We start from the raw sequence: 16,676 nt of genomic DNA, 5'->3' as shown, positions 1-16,676 counted from the left end.
CTACATTTGAGAGTAAGATTATTAGAATTTAAAAAATGTCAGTTAAACTAAGTGCAACAAATACTCAAACTAATGTAACAATAAGATGGTATAAAATTGTAGCCAAAATGGCTCAACCTCCATTTTCCAACTACTAAATATCACTTTTTAAATGTATATTCAAAATGATTCTTTAAATTTACAGCTTAATCTGTATATTTTAAAGAACAAGCTTGAGAGACAAAATTTTGAGTTTGGCAAAGCCAAACCTCATCAAGAAAAGAATTTGTTGATAATGAAATAAAATATTATTAGATACGTAACATTAATTTGATTGCACAAGGATTTAATACTATGTATGTTAAGTTCAAAAATTCGATTAAAGTTTATGTAGATCCATGTGCACAATTGGAAATGAACACAGTTGTAACAAATCAAAACCATACATATGAGACATGTGCTACTTTATACAATAGCAGCACAAACTATATTTAATTTTACATAAGTATGAATTATTTAAAAAAACACTTCTTTGTTTATGCAAAGAATTACACATATTAAAACACTTTGTGCTAATAGGCTTATGACACAAAGGATAAAATGCCTTATGTAACTAAGGACTATTTGTATTCAAGTAAAACATATTAAAATATTCAAAGTCAAAAAACAGACCAAAATGTAAATCAAAAGTTGCACATCAAGTTTGTTCATTACTATGGATATATTTTAAATGAGGAAATCAAACCTTCCACTTTTTTTTTCTGATCCAATGAGCACATGGTCATAGGTCCTTATTATAATGATCTTATTTCAGAGGCATTATGGTGTGGAAGGTGGTTTGGGAGAAGGACAGGATCCTTGACTATCAAAACTGGTTGCCCGGCCAGGTAACTGAAAGACAATAATTTCATACTATATGATCTAGTGCATAAAATACAAATATGGTGGGTAATTGTTTATCTCTTTTAATAGTGAATATATAAGTCTCTGGAGATATGTAGAACTCTGCCCTTCAGAACTTACCTTCTAAGGTCGTGTGAGGGGAGCACAAATGTCTCATAGGGACGTACACAGAGCATGGTACATAGATGGTACACAGAGCAGCACTGTACAAACAACTATTTGTGAGTGCAGACTACTTTCACATTTTATGACAGGTTTTTAGTTGTTTTTGCAAAATAATTAACGTTTTCCTACAGTGGGGGGCAATTGCTAGGTAAGAGCAATAAGAGGTTCTAAACACAAGAGACTACATTCCACTTGCTGTAAGGCAGGATGTGGTTTTTATGGGGGCAATTAATGAGAGGAGAGGGACTGAGTGTGGCAGGTAGGAGCCCCGAGTGACAAAGAATAATTTCTCATGATCCTTAAATATCTATGTGTGTTTAAAAAGCTTAATTACAGCAGAATAAACTTTTAACTATCTAGGTAGAAGTAAACAGATTTTCTAAATGATGCTTCAGTCTCTCTCCCACCCATTTACCCAGCTCTAGAGTAATTCTCCCCTTCTCATATTTATCCTTTTTCTGGCAAGAATGCATATATTTGCACACTCATTTTTCTTGTTAATACAAAATCCAGCCAGTTCTGAGGTCTTCAGTCCATATATTCTGTCTGACCGTGGCAGTAGGGATTAAAAAAAAGGGAGAAAATTGCTGGAGAATGTACATTTACATAATCTTTTAGTCTTGCTTGTTCTTTGATACACAGCAACCAGAAAAAATCTGGGTCCTTTTTTTCTGATTCCCATATTGTGGTGTATCTTCCTATACATCCTATCATGACTGAAAAGTGTTTACATATTCTCAGACAGAAACACCTGCCTATTTCATAGGTCCCTTCGTCAGATAAATGTATAACTTCTTATTGAACAGGTATAAATAACTAATATGCCTTTCATCATGCAGCACCTTTATCCTCATTACATAAAAGTTCTTGCTCACATTATCTCATGTCTCCCTGTGCCATCCCAGAGAAGCCTGTCGGGGCAAACAGTTCTATTTTCATTAAATACAGAGAAATGCAGCTGTAGACAGAATAAGTGGCCTGCCCAGGATTAGACAGCAAAAAAAAAAAAGAACAAGGATTAGAACTTATGTCTCCATTCGGTGTGGGTTCCTGCCCAGCAAAGCTTCACTCTCTCTCCTTTCTAGATTCTTAGAACTAATGCTCACTTTTCAAACTTATTAAAAAAAAAAAAAGATGAGAACCAGGAAAAAGATAGTAATTACACAATATACAGTACACTATGCTTTAGACAATACTGTTGAAACAAAACGTAACTGCCCAAAATTTGTTGAGCTACTCAGAGAATACTCTGTACTCTAGAGGAAACAATCTAGGGGAAAGCATTGTGTGACTCTGTGTGTGTGTGTGTAAATGCATTTGTGTGTTTGTCTGTCTTCTATGACTTGCATTAAATTCCGAAGTCAGGTGAAGACTTGGAACATTCATACATAAACAGATAGCTATAATGGCAGGTCACCTGGGCTATCTGGGCATGCGATGTTAGTAACTATTCATCCAGTTTTCCCCGCAATGTTCAGATTAACACAGCCATGGTCACATTTTTTGTAACTAGGCTGAGATTAGAAACTGCTGCCACTGGTATTTATTCAGTTACACTGCACAGCCTTTCTCATTCAAACCGGTGCCTGCTGCCAGAACAAGCAGCAGAAGCTTACCCACGGGGAGGTGGCAGATGTATCGTTCACTTACTATGTGGTTATTACAACTATTCTTTTCATTGAATTGCATAAAATCCATAATCTACTCTACCTCCTTTTGTGAACTTACATTACCGCTCAGTTAATCAGGTCATATAAATTACTTACTTTGTCTTTGGGAAAAAAAGCCCTTCAACCTAGAAACATGGAGTGCATCGAGCAGACTGACAACTAACTTTTTGGGTAAAAATTCTGATAGAAAACTGGTATTGATACTTCTGTCTGGTTAATACAGCTATTAATCATACTTATAATAATAGCTAATATTATGGCATACTCTGTGCTAAGCACTTACTATTCAGCATTTATTTAGTTTTACAGAGTGCACTACTATGAAAGAGTCATAGCAGAAACTTAGACAGGTTAAAGTAACTTGCCCAAGGTTCTGGTTATTAGTAGTCACACAGCAGAGCCATGCTTTGAACTCGGGTAAGCTGTTGCCTCAGTAATTTTAAAATCTGAGCAGTTTTACTCCTGAGTTGGGGGAGATATACCTATCCTCTTACACAGATAGGTTGAATTAGGTGACAGTACCTTTATTTAGGGATTCTGGTGAACTTTAGGTAAGGTGGCTGTTTTCACTAAAGGAAGCACCAAAATTTCGTTTCCAGTTAGTAATAAAATTACTAGATTGCTCCATCACTCACTGATGTAAGTTTTCAGGCTATGCAAAGAAAATAACAGACTTGCAGTTTTTAATGAGCTGCTTGTCCAAAGGCATACAAAGCCCAGAAAGTCTAGTGGTTTTTAAAATCCAACAAGGCCCACAGAAGTTTGAATGCTAGGTATTAGAGACTACGGGATAAAAGCAAGAGCAATTTTTTGAAAAAAGGTGAATACATAAAATATCAGATAAAGGTTAGCAGGTTAATAATATTTGAGTGAAAGATAACAAAGAAAGTAGATGTCAGGAAATCACGAGCTTACCTCCAACAAAGGGTGCCAGTGTGTTATTGGTTTTCGGTGATAGGCCAGCATTTCATTCCAATGGTCTCGCCCAAGACCCTCGGCGTCCAGTCCTGTTCTACACACTCCTATGACTTCATTGTGTCCTACCCTGTGATTCATAGAATATTATATTTTTGTTTCCGACATTCAAAGATAAATGAAGCTTCACACTTCTTAGTAGAATTTTAAACATCTGATTAAAACACTAATTTCTGTGATTTTGCAGATTATATTACTTCAGACCAAATGAAAAACCTTAAGTCAATCAAAATTTGCTAAACAATATCAACATTCAGAAATGTGTTTGTATAGAATCACACACTAACCATTTTAGTGCTCTGTAACTCGAGCACGTTTCACAATAATAAAAATACCGTGACTGAGAAAAGTCACTAGGTTCTCACCTATATGAGTTTCTTTCATAGAAGCAGTCTTATTAAATTTAAGTAAGGTAAATCAAATCTTGTTCTTTCTACCAGGCTTAATGTTTTATAATGATGTTGAGATTTCTCACAGAGACCACAGTACCCACTTTGTTGTATAAAAGACCACATTTAATTGACAATAAATGATGTCAGTATATGTTATTGCTTGAACTACAATGAAACAGCGCAGGGTTTTGTTCAGTCCCATGGCTTCTGATTTATTACTGCATAACAGTAAGCCTAATGGACAACATTCCTATTTTCTATTTAAGTCCTGCTTCCACAGCAACAAATCAAAATAATAATAGTTAACATTTTTGAGAGCTTATTATGTGCCAGACAGCATTCTAAATAATTTAAATGTACTGACCCCTTAATTCTCACACCATGACCTTGAATATCATTATTATCATCTCATTTTACAGATAAATAAACTAAATGACCAGAAGGTTAGGAACTGGCCTGACTTTGTACACTTAGTAGGAGGCAGAGGCAGGAGCTGAATCAGGGAAGTTGACTCAAGAGTGTGTGTGGTAAGTTGATTCTCAAGAATGAAATGTAATTTAAAGGAATTTCTCTAGGGTTATTTTGACAGACACCTCTGAAGAGACTTTTGAGATGATCTTAGGACATCTCATTACTTTATTCCTGTTACTGAAGTACATATGTATACTAAGCTTCATTTTCCTCAATATGATGTTTCCTAAACAAGCATACTTCTGGAAATAAAAATTTTAAAATCTTCCCATTTTATATTATATTGTTAGGTTCCATTGCGTGGGTGACAATGGTTACTATCATTTTCACGATACTATAAGATGGACATACTTTTTGTGTGTCTATGTATTCTGTACCACTTTTGTCATCATCAGAACAAAATAAATGTAGTGAGGCACTGTTTAAAGGCTGAAAATTTTATATGTTAAAGATACAGTATTTCTTTCCCCAAATGTATAAATATAAAAGGCGGAATAACAATTAGAAGTATACAGTAAGGGCTGAATAAGAGATGTGAACCTCTAGTGGGAGAAGAGTTCAGAAGAAGAGGTTGGTCACTAAGAAAGACTTACGGAGGTGCTGGTGTGTGCAGGGCTGTGATGCATGTGTGGGACACGATACACAGAGGAGGGGGCCATTTCAGACAAAGGGACGAGTGGGAGGGCAAAGGTAGGAGCTGCAGCATGAACCTTCAGAGCTCCACTGGGGAGTCTGCCATTAATTTTATGAAAGGAGAAGTGGCCCCCTGTGTGTGAGCTGAAGAACTATCCACCGAATAACATTTCAAGATGAATGTAAAAGCGTCAAGGCGGACTCCCCGTGGCCACTATTCACCTTCCATTCTTAGTATTCACTGTCCACAGTTCCACATAATGATAAAGTTTTACAAATGCAAAATGTGAATCCCAAAGAGATTAACTTGGCTTCTCACACATCCAAATTCCAGCCCTGTTGGTAAAACAAAGTCTGTTGATGGTAATCTCTGTTATTAACATAAAAATACTTCACAATAGTGCTTTCAATAATGTATTCTTGCTACTTTGGGGCCCATTCTTTCATCAGCCCCAGATAAATTTCAAGTTGAGAATGACTTCTTTTGGGGAAAAAAACCCTCAAAACTGTAACATAGAAAAAATGAATTTCTATTGAATCATTTTTCCCTCCTCCCACTTAAACTGAAACTGTTGTAGCAGCAAATTACCTGAAAAGTTGAATTTGGACTGAGAATGAGTAGACATGGCTGAATGGAGAAACACGTACCTATCGTAATCCATGACCGCAATGGAGAGGCTGACCTGGTCCACATTCTCTGGAGGGATGTCAAAAATGATGGCCTCGTTGTACACAGGGTTTAGAGTGTTTTTCTTTGTTGTTGTTTTCCTCTTTTTTAATCTTCGACCCTCACACATCAGAGACACTTTGACATAAGGATCTAGGAGTGTAAAGATAATTTTATTAAGATGAAAGTAATCGTACAAAGCATAAACAAAACTGTAGTTCATTTACTAAATAAGAAAAGTGGTATATTAAGCCCTTTGGTATTACCAGTTAAAAATTCAAATGACTTATGAAGGTACTTCAGAATGTATATAAAATATAATTTAAAAATTATATGAAACTTTCCATGAATTTTTTTTGAAGTACCCTCATCTTTGAGGACAATAGATTCTCTAAGACTTCTTACTTAAATGTACGCAATTTATCTTGAATAAACCAGAAAAAAATTAACTTAAGCTCATTTTTTTTGATACAAGAGATGAAAACCACTAGTTTTCATCTAGTCCACAAGCTAGTCCAGAACTTTAATGTATCTTTTAACCACAGCTATTTGAGGACACATTTTGCTAGGAGTGATTTATAAGGAATATAATCCTAATGAATAAGAATAATTGTATTAAGGTTAGTTTCCTTCAGAATGATTTATAATAGGAAGACTAAAACTTGTGAAAGACTTAGCGACACTTTATCTAGACAATTATATATAATCACAATGTGTAGAAATTAGAAAGCAAAAATGAAATTATACTTGGAATTTTCCTCAATTGCTGGAAAGGTACTAAAACTAGAAGTATTTTTGTCAGTGTTGGTGCTTGATAAGGAGCTTGGACTGAAGAAATGACCACTACAAATAGTTTATTAAATGCACAACAGCATATGATTTAAAAAAGGCAATATTTGGTTTAAAGATGGCTACAAGGAAGGCCCCTGATACGATGTTGTATGTATGATGCAAACTGGAGTGATAAAAATTTAGTTGGGCTATATTTTTATGGGTCAAAGAGAGCAAATAATTATTTGTTAACAAGTTCTGCTCCAGCTGATTTGATCCCCACCCTCTCTTACTGCTACCATCTTAAGTAGAAAAACTGCTACACTATTATAGAAGATTATGCAATATTACACAAAAGTTTCTAAGAAGCTTAACTTTTGTACCTTTTTTTTTTAAAGGAGGCAGGACTTTGGGAGGGGATGTTGGCATTGGAGTGAACACGCTGGATAGTTAAAACAATCAGTGTCTGCTTTATTTTCATTATTTTTTTCCATTCTGGCTATCATCCAACTATAGAACCACCATGTCATTTTCTCTATTTCCATAGTAGTAAATTTAATTTACTTAGAATAAGCCTAAATGATGGTAATATACATTTATTGGAACAGATGAATGCTTTTAATCGCTAGAAAAATGTATCTATATATTTCGAAATCATTTTCGTCAAGGATCAAAAGATATTTTGTGGCTGGAAAAAGGGTATGTAGAGGAAAACAAGTTAACAGAGCAATGTTAATATGTTTCCCATTTATTTTTAAATTCTTTAATAAGAAATGTGTGCTAAATAAGAAGCTCACTTCTGTGATAAACTTTTGGGTATGACCCTGCAGGCCTAGGCCTTCTCATGAACAATGGGAATGAGGCATGGTTTATCCTTTGCTACCCTCAGCATGGCTCTGACTACATTTCTCTGCTTGTGACAAGGATAATTTATTGGCTCCTTATTTGATTCACAAGGCTGTTGTGAGGATTAATGAGGTGGTGCTCTCAAAGCATGCGCTCCTCCGATGAAAAGCTTAATATAAATAAACGTCATCTTGTACTTAAATACAACTTTGATGCTGTTTGCGTGTCTCAAAATTTGATCTCTTTTGATATATGTTAAAAAGAGTAGAATATTCAATAATTTACAGAGTACACTGTTTACCTTAAGTTCTTCAACATTTATTGACCCAAGACTTTCTCACTAAAATAAATGTGAAGTTTACTTGCTGTTCTACCTTTATATTCACACTATCTATTGCAAATTGTAAAAAATAAGTAGGTAATTCATGACATAGTACAAAAATGAAGATGTTAGAGAAAGATATACAAGAAGAAGTCTCCCTCCGTTCTGTCCCCATCCCTCTCTACCCTTTAGATTTTGTGTGTCATCCCAATATTTCTTTATGCAAATACTGGCATTATGAATTTATGTTCTAAAATTCCCTATTCTTACACAGAAGCAAGCATAATGTCTACATTTATTTTTGTGCCTCCTTTTTTATTCACTCGTATATGCTGGAGTGCTTTCCACACCAGAATTTAGAGTTCCCTTATTTTTTTTGTAATAAAAAATTAGCAAATTTAGCTTTTTTTTTGTTCTGAAGAACGACAGTTATAGATACCCTCATGTCATCCTTTACTATATCTCCACTACTACTTCTTATTTCTGTTTAATTCGACAAATACTTACTGATCTTCCTACTCTTCCCTTATAGCTCCCAAAGAGCTATGCCAGTGTTTATGTATTTACTAATAAATAATCCCCAGAACTGCAGTGATTTAAATGAAGAGATAAAGAAGCATGATGTGGCTTTACCTCTTTATAAACATTAGTTCGAGAGAAATTTCCTTCAAGAATTTCTTTAACAAAGTTCAAGAAGCGGTAATTTACCTTATTTCTTTCAGTCCCTACTGCTGCCCAAATTTTAAGTTAGAAAGGTGGCAAGAATGCAAATAAAAATCATGGCCCTGAAACATGGTTGTTTTTTTGCAGATCTGGTGAGGGAAATAAATTCAATATAAATATGTCCTCACATGGCCCTCACTCACAGCTTAAAGTCCAAGAATCTTCCTTTATAAACAACTGACTAGCTGAAAGTGGGGGAGTGGATGGCAAATACGTACTTTTGAGATAGAACTAAATCAGTAGAAAAAGAAATAAAAACAAGAACTCAAGTTCACAGCTAATCTATTTGATAACAACTTTTTTAACTTTCATAATAATAATGTAAATAAAAGAGATGATTTGGAACATTTTAATTTATAATATTTTTTTCTCCTTTTATAGTACTCCACTACAGACAAATAATTCAATAGCCATATATAATTTTAGATACATGGAATATTTTATTTGGGAGTGTGCCCTTGACCCACTGGCCAATCTTGTATGTACCTGATGAGCCAGTAATATCCATCGCCTTCAGATTTCTGCACTTGATGACTGTCAATGTCATGCGCCCAGCAGTCGGCAGATAACAAAGGGAAAACATGATTTCACCCAGGTCTACACTTTCCTAAAAAGCAATCAGTAATGTTAGCAGTTTCAAACACTGAGTAGTGAAAACAAAATATAATGGAAGATGTTGGGTAAAAATCACTTTAATAGAATATTGGAATGTCATTTGAAATTGTTTTATTGAGGACACAGATAACATTGCAAGAAAGCTCTTCTAAATGGAGTAATAAATAAAAGTGTATGCCAACTGGTTATTTGACATCTCCACTGGTATTTATACAAGAATCTCAAACTAAATACAGTTAAAACCAGACTGCTGATTCCATCCATTCTCCATCATTTTCTGAAACTGATTCGTCTTTCAGTCTTTCCACAATCAACCAATTGCATCATAATTCACGCAGAAACCAAAAACCTAGCAATCACTTTTATTTTTCTCTTTCCCTCACCCCTATATCAACCCATGGGCAAGCCTTATCTACAAAAATATCATCAACCAGTGACTTTCTTTTTTGCTCTATACTACCATTCAAGCTACGATCACTTCTTGTCAGGATTACTTCATTAGCCTCTGAAATTGATCTCTCTTGGAAGTTAATCTTCACAGAGCAGTCAAAGTGATCATTTATGAAATGCAAACCAAATGATATCACACTTCTGCTTAAAACTATCTAAGGGTTCACAACTGTACAGGAGTAAAACTCAAATTCCTTACTTTGGCATGTAAGTCTGGTGTGCTTGGGAAATTCCTGGTTTATACCTGTTGTTCTGGTGTAATTATTAAGAACATCTCCTTCCACCCTTAAGCATGTCTTTGCTTTCCATTAACAAGGTCATGAACATAAAATCTGTGTCATCTGGATTCTACATTTAGCTCTAACTTCATCTCTTGCCTCTCTCTCCCAGCTCTGATGCAGACACAAAAGCCCCCAGCCCTTTTTTTTGTTACTCAGAAAAATGAAGTTGTTCCTGCCTTGGGGTCTTTGTTTTTTTTTTTTTTTTTTCCTTTGAGACTTGTACTTTTATCTCTTATATCTTTCTATGGCTAACTTCTCACCAGGCAGGACTCAGCTCAAACAGCATCTTTTCAGTGATGCCTTCCCCTGTCTTTCATTCTAAGGTAGCACCCCCCTCCTAACCTGTACCCACCCAATTCCAGGATCTTCACAGTTTTCATAGCACTTATCACTGTCTGAAATCATCTTTTAAATTCATTTTTTTTTTGTTTGTTTCCCTGACTCGCATACATAATGAGAACAGGGTTCTTGGCTGTCTTATTTTCTACATCCTGCTGAAGTGCCTGGTGCATAGTTGGTTCTCAATACATATTTTTTGAAGAAATGAATACATTATTTAATTAATCTGGGTGAAAACTGATCTGTTTTGTTCATTTATAAAGCAAAACTGTCCATAGTACCCTGGAAGATTTGTATGCTGTCTTTGGCTACATAGATGGAGGATGAATGGAAATGAATGTGGTCAATGAACAATTTAGTATGCCTCTCAAAGAGCTGTACAAAATTCAGTCAGATCATTCATGGTGAGACAATGTGTGCTAGGTTTAATTTTGGGGAAGATAAATTGTTGACTATGCACCCAAGTCCACAGCACCTGGTTCTTAAAAATTCTTCATAATAAACAATTAACATTTATTGGACTTATACTTACAGCTCAGGTTCTGATTTACATAATTCTCATTTTTTTACTCATGGTCTAGAACTAGTAGAGCCCAGTAATTAAGAGCATAAACTTTAAAGTTAGTTAAACTTGAGTTTGACCCTCAGTTTTCTAGCTCCTAGCTATGAGATCCTAGGAAATTTAATTACATTTTGAATCTCCAAAATTTCATTTTCAAATTGAGGATAATACCTGCTACACAGAAGCTGTAAGTGTTAGATGAGATAATGTAGTTAAAAAATAAGACATTTAACACGGTGTCTGCATATGATAAAGGGTGTTGCTTTGTTCAGTGCTGTACTGCTAGCACATGAGCAATGCCTTACACATGTCAGATGCTCAGTAAGTACTAGATAAGTGAAAAACTTAATAAATGAAAGCAGTTATTACTTTTCAAAAAAATTGATAAAAAAATAAGTATTTTAAAACAAACACACACAAACACACACACACACACACACACAGACACACACACACATCCTCTGGGCTGGTGGATTGCTGCAGACCAAAAACAGTGAGCAGGATCCCATAGAAGTGGGCTGAAGAAAAGAGGAAGACAATCTCCTACTAAGGAAGAGGTTTATTCTTTTCATCACCTAACAATTATTGAGCATTATTTGTTAGACACAGTGGTTGGTGCTATAGACACCAAGATGGACATGGCATGATTCTGCCCTTGAAGATTTCAATTGAGAAGGTAGAGAGTAGGCTATAAAAAGATAAGAAAATACGTTTAAATCCCATTTTTATCTGATGATTCTTTTCTTCTTTCTCTTTGTTTCTTTTTCCAAGGGTCTCTTTAGGCTCAGTCTCTGGGACGAGGTTTTCAACCAGTCCCCTATCCCTCACTGGGTATTTCTCTTTTCAGTTACTGTTAATAAGTGCAGGCAAATTTTGTTGCCAGCTGGTCAAATTAAGGGACTATTTATGAATGTAGAGAACGATACCAAGTTCCACCAAGAAACCTGGCAGTGTTGATGGAAGCCAGGAAAGAAATAAGAGACATGATCTTAGGAATGAAATATGCAGAATTCAACAGGAAAGGTACCACATGGAAACAGGAAAGAAACCCCACAGAAAGAGTCATCTAAAGGGATTAACAAATAACACATATTTTCACATTCTAACTGATATGGTTTTACCTTTACACATTAAATAATCTGTGAAGGTAATTTTTTTACTTCTACAGCTATATTACTTGCTTATTGGTTGGAACAAAGAAAGTTCATCATGTTTTATCCCATCCTTCAAGGATCCCTTCTATGGTTTCAGTTGCTATATAATTTTGACCATCTGTTATTTGCAGGTATTGATAAGCATATAAAAGTTAAACTCAGGAGTTGACCAAAGTATCAATCTAAATAAATGGAAAGCAAATAGCCCCATTAAAGGGCATCTTCCAGCAGCTCTGTATCACAAGCTAGTTGGCTTTATGCCTACTGCAATAGTAAGAACTCTGCTTAAATATTCAAACTCCATGTAGTGAGGAGTTTTAAGGCAAGTGGAATAATCTGTGTGATAAAAACTAATGCATGGTATGCATGCATAATAACTGCACAAAAATTTAATTCTTCATTAGACTAAAATTATCTTTCAGGACGTATGAATGTGAAAGAACAAACTGCCTACAACTGAAAAGGGCAGAATACTCTCTAAGATAAATACAAATATTCTTAAAACTTTAAAATCTGGATGTTATCTAAGAGATAATTGTAAGAAAATAAACTTAGTGAAGGTAAATGGCTGGATGACCTTAAAAAAGGTCCTGTGCCAGACATAATGCAGAACTCTAGATTTTGGCTACAGTGCTCTGAGTACCCACCACTGGGGCTATCCCCATACTGACATTCCAACTCCAGTGAGCAGGTAGAGTTTGAATTGCCACTTCTCAGTCTGCCCCAATGTGGCTCCTAAGGCCATACTCAGCCTCAATTATCTGAACACTTTGGTGCCCAGCAAAGAACCAGGAAACAAATTGAAAGGTCTATGAACATACAGCATAAATATAAGCAAATTATACACAAAAGGGTTTTTTTTTTTAATATAAGGAGACTACATCTTGAGTTTCAAGATGGCGGCGGCTGCGGCGGCTGGCGCGGAGTAGCTGAGGTGGAAAAGGTGGCCACTGGGCCTCAGGCAGCCGGGAAACTTGTGGACCTTCCTCTGGCCATCTCTTAAGGGAGGACTGCTGCTGCTGGCCGGTCGTGGGGGCTCAACGCCACTTTGCCCCCGGCAGGAGAGGCTGCCTCATTTACAGGCAACAGCTTTGAAGTGTGGAGCAGGAAAAGAACTGATTCTTAGCTGCAAAAGTGAGTCTTGAAACAGGGAACACGGCGCCAGGGCTGCTGTGGATGCAGCCAGGATCCCGGAGGCTGGGGCCGCACTGAAGGCGGCCAGCTGCCCTATTCAGGATTCGAGGTTTCAGGCCGGCATTAAAGAAGATTCCTGGGAGCGCCCGAGCGGCGCCGCGACTGAACAGCCCGAGGCGGCAGCGCCGAGAACACGGAAGGCAACAAACCAGAGACAGAGCGAGCGCCCGACCTGGCACAGCACTGTGAGTGATCCCTGGCACAGCTCTGTACGGGGGGTGCATGCCCACCACGCGGCTCCCGCCTGCACCACCAGGCCACTCACTGCCCCGGTGCTGCCTCCATTTTCCCAGGTGCGGGCAGCTCCGCCCTGCTCGGCCATCACTGAGCCCATTTGCTTGGCCTGGCGCGGGGATTTCCGGACCCTGCGGGCCGGCCTCCTCTCCCACTCCCTCCCCGGTTCTCTGGCAGGGCTGGGGGTGTGGGGCGTCCCGACCAGTTTTGGGAGGGCTAGGAAGTACGGGCGGGCCGACTGTCACTCCACCACACCCTGGACTTCGGCCCGGTAAACTTCCTGTTACTGGGAGGCAGATACCATCTCTGCGACCACCAGTTTGGAAAAAAGCCTAACGAATTTCTGGTTGGGAATAGTGTGGTAGGAGAGTTCCCAGGTCCGCTTGAACCTGCCGGAGAGCAGGCTGCAGGCGGGCACTAGACTCGGTTTATACCGGGGGGATACAAAGGTGAACAAGACCCGAGAAAGATCTACACAGTGTTACAAAGGCACCCAGAGAGACCTGTCGTCTGTGCCTAGCAGAAACCTGGTAGACTTCCTGGGCGAGGCGGTGCTGAGCAGGGTCTTGAAGGCCCAGCTGATAGACGAGGGGTGCAGAAGACACGCCCCAACCCAGCACAGTGTGCACAGAGGGGGGAGACGTGCGGCCAGGGAGGCGGAGACTCGACAGAAACCACACACCCGGTGGGGTCGCCACTGCACGATCTAACAGCCTGGGCCAGAGCACACGGAACGGGGAGAAGTCCTGTACAGAAAGTGAAAGCTCAACAGAGATCACACACCCTGTGGTACGTGATCCACCAGCCCAGCAGAGTACAAGCTGACCAGAAAGGTGGATCCCCGGAGAAGCCCAAGACCCGAGGCAACCACACACACAAGACACTAGAGGCCAACTGAGCAGTCACGGCGGGAGCCATACCAAATTGGCAACAACAGCAACATCCTAGTTAGTCATTAGTCTTAAACCGGTGGACTGTGAAACCCCCTGCCACAATGAATAAACACCAAAAAAAAGACACCAGAAATACAAAAAATCAAGAAAGTACACCACCAAAAGTTAATAAATCTCATACTCTAGATCCTATAGAACAAGAAGCCCTTGAAATAACTGACAAGGAATTTCGAGTGATAATTCTAAAGAAACTGAATGAGATACAAGAAAACTCAGCTAGACATCATGATGAAATGAGGAAAAGTATACAGGATCTGAAAGAGGAAATATACAAGGAAATCAATGTCCTGAAAAAAAATGTAGCAGAACTTGCTGAACTGAAGAAGTTATTCAGCGAAATAAAAAACACAACGGAGAGTTTAACCAGCAGGCTTGTCGAAATTGAAGAGAGAACCTCTGAACTTGAAGATGGGCTGTTTGAAATAACACAAGCAGACAAAAAGAAAGAAAAAAGAATCAAGGACATGGAAGAAAATCTGAGAGAGATATCAGACAACCTCAAGCGTTCAAATATCCGAGTCATGGGTATTCCAGAAGGGGAGGAAAATGGAGATTCCATTGAAAACATATTCAACAAAATAGTGGCAGAAAACTTCCCAGGTATAGGAAAAATCACAGATCTTCAGATCCAGGAAGCTCAACGATCTCCAAACGTATTCAACCCAAAAAGGCCTTCTCCAAGACATGTCATAGTCAAATTGGCAAAACTCAGAGACAAAGAGAGAATCTTAAAAGCTGCAAGAGAGAAGCGTCAAATCACCTATAAGGGAGCCCCAATCAGGTTAACATCAGACTTTTCATCACAAACCCTAAAAGCTAGAAAGGAATGGGATGATATTTTCAAAATACTAAAAGACAAAGATTGCCAACCAAGAATACTCTACCCTGCAAGGCTATCCTTCCGAAATGAGGGGCAAATAGTATATTTCTCAGACAAACAAAAACTGCGGGAGTTCACTACCACAAGACCACCCTTACAAGAAATCCTCAAGGGAGTACTGGGTTTGGTTCCTGAAAAATAACTACCACTGCCATAAAAACCTAAGAAAAATCTAAACCCGCTAGTACAATAAAAATGGCATTCATGAAGAGAAAACAAGCTAACAAAAACACTATCTACAACCTAAGGAACCAACAAACAAAGAAACCAAACAGTAAATCAGAAAGCAAGGAACAAAAGACACCTAAGACAACCAAACAACCAATAAAATGCTAGGAATAAATCAACACCTTTCAATAACAACTCTTAATGTTAAAGGCTTAAATTCCCCAATTAAAAGACACAGACTGGCTGACTGGATCAAAAAGCAGGACCCAACTATATGCTGCCTACAAGAGACCCACCTCACCCATAAAGATTCACACAGACTAAGAGTGAAAGGATGGAAAAAGATTTACCATGCAAACAGAAAAGAAAAACGAGCTGGAGTGGCTATTCTTATATCTGACAAAACAGACTTTAAACTAAAAACCATAAAAAGAGACAATGAGGGACACTACTTAATGATAAAAGGACTGATCCATCAAGAAGACATAACAATCATAAATATGTACGCACCCAATGTTGCAGCAGCCAGATTTATAAAACAAACTCTATTAGACCTAAAGAAGGAAATAGACACTAATACCATAATAGCAGGGGACCTGAACACTCCACTGTCAATATTAGACAGATCATCTAGGCAAAGAATCAGTAGAGAAACACAAGATCTAAACAAGACTCTAGACCAATTGGAATTGGCAGATATCTACAGAACATTCCACCCAACAACCTCAGAATATTCATTCTTCTCATCAGCACATGGATCATTCTCCAAGATAGATCACATATTAGGTCACAAATCAAGTCTCAATAAATTCAAAAAAATTGGAATTATCCCATGTATCTTCTCAGACCACAATGGATTAAAACTAGAAATTAATAACAAACAAAACTCTGGAAACTATACAAACACATGGAAATTAAACAGCATTCTACTTAATGACATATGGGTCCAAGAAGAAATCAAGCAGGAAATCAAAAAGTTTATTGAAACTAATGAAAACAATGATACATCATACCAAAACCTGTGGGATACTGCAAAAGCAGTATTGAGGGGAAAATTTATTGCATTAAATGCTCACTTCAGAAGAATGGAAAGATGGCAAGTGAACAACCTAACACTTCACCTTAAAGAACTAGAAAAACAAGAACAATCTAATCCTAAAGTTAGCAGACGGAAAGAAATCATTAAGATCAGAGCAGAACTGAATGAAATTGAAAACCAGAAAACAATTCAAAAGATCAACGAATCAAAAAGTTGGTTTTTTGAAAAGATAAATAAAATTGACAAACCATTAGCATGGCTAACAAAAAAAAGAAGAGAGAAGACTCAAA

The 16,676-nt window shown here is 37.6% G+C and overlaps 1 protein-coding gene across 1 annotated transcript in view; it reads right to left on the bottom strand.

Annotated features, from left to right (window-relative positions):
• Positions 1-798: 798 nt before the first annotated feature.
• Positions 799-16,676, bottom strand: part of SYT10 (synaptotagmin 10) — a 66,069-nt gene continuing 50,191 nt past the window's right edge. Inside the window, exons 4-7 of the mRNA XM_063075965.1 lie at positions 9,004-9,124; positions 5,837-6,008; positions 3,633-3,762; positions 799-870 (exon numbers count right to left, since the gene is read on the bottom strand). Of these exons, the coding sequence (XP_062932035.1) occupies positions 799-870; positions 3,633-3,762; positions 5,837-6,008; positions 9,004-9,124 (495 nt within the window). The remainder of the gene's footprint in view (positions 871-3,632; positions 3,763-5,836; positions 6,009-9,003; positions 9,125-16,676) is intronic.

Source organism: Cynocephalus volans, chromosome 12 (genome assembly GCF_027409185.1).
Source record: "Cynocephalus volans isolate mCynVol1 chromosome 12, mCynVol1.pri, whole genome shotgun sequence".
Classification (NCBI taxonomy): domain Eukaryota; kingdom Metazoa; phylum Chordata; class Mammalia; order Dermoptera; family Cynocephalidae; genus Cynocephalus; species Cynocephalus volans.
This window is presented reverse-complemented; position numbering and strand designations above follow the sequence as displayed.